At 48.0% G+C, this 7,755-nt stretch overlaps 1 protein-coding gene across 1 annotated transcript; it reads right to left on the bottom strand.

The window, feature by feature from the left end:
* Nucleotides 1-1,046: 1,046 nt before the first annotated feature.
* NPHS2 (NPHS2 stomatin family member, podocin) lies at nucleotides 1,047-6,764 on the bottom strand. The gene is made up of 8 exons (XM_021545998.3): nucleotides 6,488-6,764; nucleotides 4,832-4,935; nucleotides 3,882-3,954; nucleotides 3,478-3,560; nucleotides 3,004-3,207; nucleotides 2,644-2,699; nucleotides 1,709-1,787; nucleotides 1,047-1,325 (listed from the first exon to the last, which is right to left on the bottom strand). Exons 1-8 carry the CDS (start codon nucleotides 6,762-6,764, stop codon nucleotides 1,047-1,049), a joined length of 1,155 nt encoding a protein of 384 aa, XP_021401673.3.
* Nucleotides 6,765-7,755: the final 991 nt, after the last annotated feature.

Here is a 7,755-nt window from a genome sequence, read left to right as displayed (position 1 = left end):
AGCAGAGATAACGTCAACATAAAGGGCACCAGGATCAGAAAATCTGAGTGCAGGGATATTTCCTTTGACAGTGCTCCAGATTTTTGCCAAGGACTGCAATACCTGTAGGTTCCTGGCCATTTCAAACAGCTGTAGGCAGGAAAGGTACAAAGGAGCTTTGCGGCTTCTAGGATTTTTGAGAACTCTCTCTGCTCATTCTCCGTGTGTGAAAATTACCAAGGCAGCTGCAGGCAAGGCAAAGGTGTTACCATTCCCGAGGCTCCTCAGCCAGTGGCACGGATTCCCCTTGTCAGCCCAGTGGGTGTTGCTTAAACAGGTAACTCTAACATTTTTAAGTGCCCACGAGCTCAGACGTTGTCCTGCCTCACCACCCTGTGGAAGTGAGCAGCAGCACAGCCTTTCCTCTGCACAGCAGATGTGCCCGGCAGGGAAGCACCAAGCTTTTAAAGCTTCCCTCTCCCCTTCTTCCTTTTCCTCCTACTTTGGAACAAGGGCTAAACGCCTTGGTTATGGGGATATATGTGGGTGGTTACTGAAATCCCATATCCAGGACAGCACAAGGACCCAGCTCTTTTCCTCCTTGCAGGACCACCAGGATGCAAGGTGGGAAACCTTTGCATTCTGCATCCTGCCTGTGTGCTGCTCCCCCACAGATTGTTATGCTCCCACTCCCACCTGCCTGGCTGTTTGGTTTGTGGATGGGAGGCATGTAAGGATATAGGGAAGGGTCTGTCCTTCCTTCCAATATGATGGGGCAAGATGGATCAGACCCTGGAAGCCAGGCTGTAACCTGTCAAGGTGCACCTGGCTCTGTGGAGGAGAAGGGATGACACCCCACTTCCCTCAACCCCCTGCTCACACATTTGTCAGGCCTGCCCATTGCACTTATTTTTTCCTTTCCAAAACAAGTAGAGGCTTTTTCCATGTACAATCCACTTTATATTGCAGGCCTGGGCTCCTTTCCCTCCTGCCTCCAGGTCAGAACCTGGTAGTGGGCCAGTCTTCTTGCTCCTTTCTGAGCAGGAGCAATATGGGAACCATTTCTCTCAGAGCATAGGTGAGTCCTTCTTGTCTTTTGGATTTTCTGGGAGCTTTGTGGTGCCCGTAAGAAGGCTGCTCACAGCTGGAGGGCTGTGGGTAGCTGGAGAGACCAGGTTCATGGCATCCAGAGGCAAGGGCAAGATGAAAGCAGCAGGTTTCTCTGTGGTAAGGGAATGCAGTGCATGGAGATAACGGAGCTGAGCAGCAGCTGGAGCACTGGACAGGATCTCAGCTGCCATCCGCAGGGACTCGGAAGCAGCCTTTTCCCCCTCTGCAGCAATCACCTACCAAGCAGGGGAAGAAGGAGGATTCTGTGAGGCTGGGAGTAAGGGGGCACAGATTGTTTGTTACAGAGAAAGGTTGTCATAATGAAATTTTCAGGGTCAGTGTGATTATAACACTCCTGCTACTTGAAGATCACAGCATGTACTAAGCTCTTGGCAGTGCCAGAAGTCTGGAAGCTCATGTCTGGCATGTTTTTACCAGGCCAATCGAGGCTCACAACTGAGCTCCCCTTTATAGCTCAGCTCTTATTCAGGAATTAAAGGAAACATATCAACCCTAAACTGTGTGACTGTGTGACACACACAGGGACCTCAAACCAGAGGTGGGAAAGGGAGGAGGAATGCTTTGCAAGGAGATGAGACGTGTTCAGATGTTGGCATACCCGCACTTTGGCCTGTCTCTGGGCCTCTGCTTCCACAGCCAGGGACTGACGGAGTTCAGCAGGCAGCTGCACGTTGTTGCTGTGGCAGTAAAGACAGACATTAGCTGGGCTCTTGGCTCTCCTAGCGACACTGGATGGCTGTGCAGGGACATCTGCTTCTTTGATCTGCTGCTCAGATGGTCAGTCTGAGGCTTGGGATGGGCTCATGGTCTCTGCAGAGCAGCTCATTTATATTCTTTGCCCCTGGGTGTCCCTCTTTGCATGTCTCACTGTAGCCTTCTACCTCCATTCCCAGACTTCTCTTTCAGCCTGGTTTTTTAGTGACCGGGCATGATCACCAGCCAGCAGGGAGACCTCTTTGTGTCTTTGAGGCTCATAGTTTAAGCTCACTCTTTGTGAGGCAGCAAAGACTCCACTAGGAGACATCTCTCACAACAGGAATGTTCCATTCCCAGATTTACTCATTCACTGCTTGGCTCTCACTTCCATGTTCCTCTGTGTGATCAGCAAGTCCCACCTTTCTGCACAGACTTGAGTGATGAGCCCATCCCTGCCAGTGCTGAGACCCCAGGCCCATTGATATAGAGTGGAACATGGAGAGTTCAGTGCCTTGCTGTGCCTTTTTGGGCTATCAGAATTGGGTGCAAACTCTGCCTGCAGCAGCAGCAGAAAGGTGATGAGATCCCAGCTAAGGATCCTGCTCTGGCTGTCAGGGCAGGAGAAAGAAGTCTTACACTTGGAAATTTTACATGAGACAGAGGCTGAAAAGGGCAGGGAAAATAGGAAGGTGAGAGATGAGGTTCTACCTTGTGCAGAACACCTGCAGGGAGAGAGCCAGAGGCAAAGCAAGAAGAGGAGCAGGAAACAACAAGCAGCATGGGACAAATACTTGCAAAGAGAGAGAGAATTCTCTTCTACCAGCATTTCCTACCTACATTTCTATTCTCTCCACTTTGATCCCCCAGCAGCCTGTGACCGCATCCAAAGCCACCTATGAAGACAAATATTTTTAGAGCATGGGGAGAACAGCAGCCCTTACAGGAAGCAAGACATGGCAGGGACTGTAAGGCAGATTTATCAGGTTCAGTGCTACTGGACAAGGCCTCTCAGAAATAAAATAACTGCCCTCACTTGCCATTTGTGTTAACCTCAGGGGTTTAGTGTAATTTAACTAGAGTCCACACTGATTCCAAGTCTGGAAGCCTTCTTCAAACCAGACTCTGAGGGTCCACCTGAGTTTCTTTTGGAGCCTCAATTCACCCCTTGCTTTGCTGTCTACCTCCCCACAGAAGCACCTTTATCTCCTGGCTGATGTTCTTCCTTTCCAGCAGAAGCTCAGAGAAGGCTTGGTGTGCCAGAAGGCGCTTAGTGGTGGTCTGCACCAGCAGCTGGATGGCACTGGAGATGCTGGTCAGGGTGGTGAGGAGAAGAGAGGCGTTTTCCAACCGGTAGTAGCAGACAGCATCTATCTCCAAAGTAACCATGTCTTTGGTCACCACCTAAATAGAAGACATTAGGGGAGATGGAGCTGGTTCTGGCAACTCTAAGGCAGCACAGAAAAGCACACCATTTAGAAAATGATGAAGACTGGCTGAATGGTTAAGTCTTTGTAGCTTCCACCTCTGCTACTGACTTATCTTGGGCAAACCAGAGGTTACTTTGAGATTTTTTTTTTCAAACTTTTCTTTGCAAGGATGAAGGTTGGAAACATAAGATTTAACATTTTAAAAGATCCCAAAATTAATATAGATGGGGAATGTCAGCCATACCTGATGGAAGGGGATCTCTAGGGTTTTGAGGCGGAGGTCTATCTTGTGATAGGTGTCCAAACAGGGAAGGAAAAAGAAAAGGCCTGCAAGAGGAAAAGAAAGCAGGTTCATCATCAGAACAGTTATCAGGTTCATCATCAGAAATATTACTTCTTCTGTTTTGGGGAATAGAAGAGGGTTCAGCATGCAGAACTACAAAAGAATAGCAATACACAGGCTCAAACTCTCAGGCTGCTTCTGTGATAGAAAAGCCATCAGAAACTACTGGCCCTTAAAAGGAAGGGAACAAAAACCATCAAATCTTCTGTCTGACCATATCTGCTTGGAGGCCAGCAGCATGTGAGTTTTGGGAAGGCATGCAGAAGAGGAGCAGCGGGGCTGGGGGGACCTCAGTAACACCTTACCAGGTCCTTTGGCTCTGCCAGGAAGGAGATGCCCGAGTCGGAAAACAATGGCTCTCTCATACTCCCTCACTACCTGCAGAGGAAAACAAATCTAGGCTGGAGAGGAAGAAGTAGGACTGGGAAAAGCAGCCTCACCAGCACAGGAGGAAGTTTATTCTGGAAAACCACTGCAAAGAAGGATTTCAGTGGTTGTGGCATCACCTTTCACTGAGTCACTTTACCCTTAACCCAGAACTGCTGGCCAGCCTTGAATATGAGCATCCCTGTGACAGAGATTTGGTGAGAGCAGCCCATGTTAGACCCACCTAAGGTTTCCCAGGATGATCCAACATTTTGTTTCCTTATAGCCTGGCCAAACTTAAATAACCCAAGTTAAAATGTTCCACATTGCTTGTTTCCCTCTAAGATAAACGTGTTCATCCTAAGAGCTGAGCTGTAATGCTGACATTCTTGTTGATAGCAAGACAAATGTGAAATTTCCTGAGAAGTGGGAAGCAAAATGCCTACTAGTTCCTACTTGTAGCCATGCTATAAATCTGAATAAAAATGAGAGGAAGAGGGAAAGTCTGCTATTAACTGAAAGATCAATATCATTTAAAATTTTGAATTTAAAGCCTATTTACCCTGCTGCTGTAATGCAGCCATGTCTGGGCTAGTTTGGCTGAAGGATGTGTCTGAAAGTGAACAGACTTAAAATTTGTTTTTAAAAAGAGAAAACTTTGTTCCTTCCTGCTGGTATTTCAGCAGGAGTATTTGACTGGCAATGGTTGGACCCCTGTGCTGTAGCAACATTGGATAAAGGACAAATCAAAATTAATGACAAGTTGAAGAGGTATAAATAGGGGCCTTATACCAAAAAAACCTTTATGCTCATGTCCAACGCATACTGAATCAGTGTGTGACATCCAGATCAGACACCAGATACTGAGAGGTCCCATGGCAATTCTCACCTTCATGCAGAACCAGACAGAAATGGGGAAGGTCATTATGATGAACAGGAAAGACAAGATGGTCAAAAGCCACTCACAGACACCCAGACCAGGAGACTTTACACCTAGGGAGAAATCACACAGGACTGTGTTAGAGGAGGACTGCTCTCAAAATAGTGATAGCCTGACAAGTGCCTGCACACATCAGCTTCACTGTTGTCCTTTGCCTGGCTTCACTGTAAATGAACCACTTGGCTCTCTCTGGAGGTGAGTTAAGGAACACTCCCTGCTTCAGATTGACAGGAGTAGCAAAGATGGATAGATAGATTTTGTCTCTGCTTTACTGACAAAAATTGAGCCATGCTTCTCCATGGTTGCTTGACTAGAGAACAGACTTTATCTTGAAGAATTGGGGCTACAAAGCAGGGTTGAAAGGCTTGGAATGGGCAGCTTTGCTGAGCTGGCATCCCTGATGTTTATCTGGAAAGATGAGCTAAAGACAAAGATTGTAAATAAGAGGGAGCTTTAAACATGCACAGCCTGAAGTGCCCTTCTCTATCAGAGTATTTCAGGTTGTTTTGGAATAGGATTTTAGTTGCATCCCAAATCCCTAATGTAGTGGGATGAAGCCTCTGGTGCCAGTAAAATCTTCCTATGTTTTAAGAAGTCACCCCAAGGTGCTGGAGGCTGACTGGTGTCATCAGCCCAGATTATTATTACTTTCTACATCTCCCCAAAGTGAGTATGGGTCATCTTGCTCTGGCTGCCCTTTGCTGTGCCCCTATCTGAGGGAAAAATCGGCAGGTATGGCATGAAAACAGATGGAGCCAGAGAGTGAATGAGGATTTCCAACAGTGAAGTTAGCATCCCTCCCATTTTTAATCCCTTCCAACCCTTCCATACCTGCCCCTTTGCCTTTCAAATATTTTGCAGAACCACCAGGTCCTGAGGGAGATACCAAGAACCTGTGTAGTCACTAGAGCACCTAAGAACTGCCCAATAGCTGTAATTCCTGTAATGGAGGCAAAAAGATGAAGCTGTGAAAAGCTTGTTCCCAGGGAATCAGGAGCAAGTCTGAACCTTTGTGTCACTCTGGAGCAGCAGAGGTGCTAGCATGGAAAGGCACAAGTGGTGCTGGATACTGTAATAGACATCTGCCATGCCTGTGGTGATGCTGGGTCCAAACAGGTTCAGTTGTACTGCCAAAAGGATCACAATGCTCCCTTCTATTGTAGCAGGCTGGGAGCGTGCCTAGCAAACACGTGGAGAGGAGCTGCTCTTAAAGGTTATCTGAGTGGCAAGTGTGCACCTCAAGGGCAGTTCTTCCTTGCAGTGAGGACCTTTGGGCTATGAACAGGCAGTAAGGCCAGTGCCATCCACCCAGAGGAGGCCAAGCAAGAAAAGGAAGAGACGAGAGCATGAACAGAACTGGAGAGTAGCAAGCTGAAGCATGAAGGATGCTGGGAATGTAACTGCTTGTATCCAGGTTCACTGCTTTGCTGGATGGTGCTAATAAGCCTGCAGAAGCTGTCTGGAGTTTCCTATGTCCTATCCTAAGAATAACTACACCTGTGCAAGGTGGGAGTGATGACACCTTGCAGAGAGCAGAGTCACACTGTGACCCACACAGCACCAAAAAGCCCAGTTTTCCAACCCCTTCCCTTCTTTAAGCCATACCTTCCTCTTGCTGCTCACTATCCAGCAATGCCATTGCCTCCATTTCTTCATCAGACACCACATCATCCACGTCCACCACTGTGGAGGTGTGCACCCTACCATCACTCCCCGCAGTGCTCTTGGTCTCCTTGGCTTTCTCCTGCTTTACATCTCCCTTCCCTTTGCCAGCTTCTCTGCTGCTCTCTCTCTTCCCTCGTTTGCTCTGTGCAGCCGGGGACTCTCTGCGTCTTCTATGGGACTCCCTGGAAGAGCTCCGAGACCTCTTCTCCATCCCCATCTGTGCCAAGGAGCACGCAGCTGCCCGGGGACTAGAATTGAGTACGTGCTCAAATTTATTGCTGCAGGCAGGAGAAGCAGGCAGGGGAGGAGAGAAGGGGAGGTGTCACATCAAGGAGGCTCGTTTCAAGTTCATTACAGGCTTGTCAGGCATAATAGACAGTGAAGTGAAAAAGCTGTTTCCAGCTGCTCTGCTCTCATCATGCACTGCTGTAGAGTTGGGAAGGAAAGTTACACTTGGACAAGGTGGATCCCAGGAGGACATTCTATTTGCATCTTCCTGCTTTTGGAAATTAAATACAATCAGAAGCACTCTGGTGATTTTTAGTAGATAGTTTCTGCAAAGCTGTTGAAAAGCAACCTAAAAATAACTGTCAGGCATGTGGCCCAAAAGATACCAAAAGGTGAGAGTGGCCCCCAATAGACACCAGGGTGAAAAACCTTTGCTGGTGAGGCCAGTGGCTCAGTCGGGAGTGGTTGGAGGGGCTGTTGTGGTGAGTGTCTGGGTAAGACCCTCTCACACTGCTCTGCTCTCCAGAAGCCCTTTGGCTGGCACTGTGAAGGGACATTGGCAGCAAACCCCCTCTCTCAAGGGTCACATTTTAGCAAGCAGGGAAAATAACTGGTCCCAGCTTTCCTGAATGGAAGTTCACATGAGAGCCATCACAGTTAGAGCTGTTGAATCTAAATTGCCAAAAGAGTTTGTGTCTAAATGGCTCCCTAGTTTTTCACAGCAGGAGCAAGGCAGAGCAAATATAGGAGCTTTCTCTTTTCATGCTGCTCAGCCTATGTTGACATCTGCAGAAACCTGTAGAAGAAACACCTTTAAAGTCACCAACTGTATTAAAGAAATCAGCCTCTGGCTAGATATTACACTACAGAAAGACACACCTGGGACATTAAGCAGGGCAGGGCTGAGCTCAGGGATTCCAATCTCTGGTGCGGAGGAGTGGCTGAAGGCAGCTGGGAAGACAGCTGGGGAGGTGCTGATC

The sequence above is a fragment of the Lonchura striata genome, chromosome 9 (genome assembly GCF_046129695.1).
Source record: "Lonchura striata isolate bLonStr1 chromosome 9, bLonStr1.mat, whole genome shotgun sequence".
NCBI lineage: Eukaryota > Metazoa > Chordata > Aves > Passeriformes > Estrildidae > Lonchura > Lonchura striata.
The sequence above is the reverse complement of the archived record's forward strand: the minus strand, read 5'-3'. Positions and strand labels throughout refer to the sequence as shown.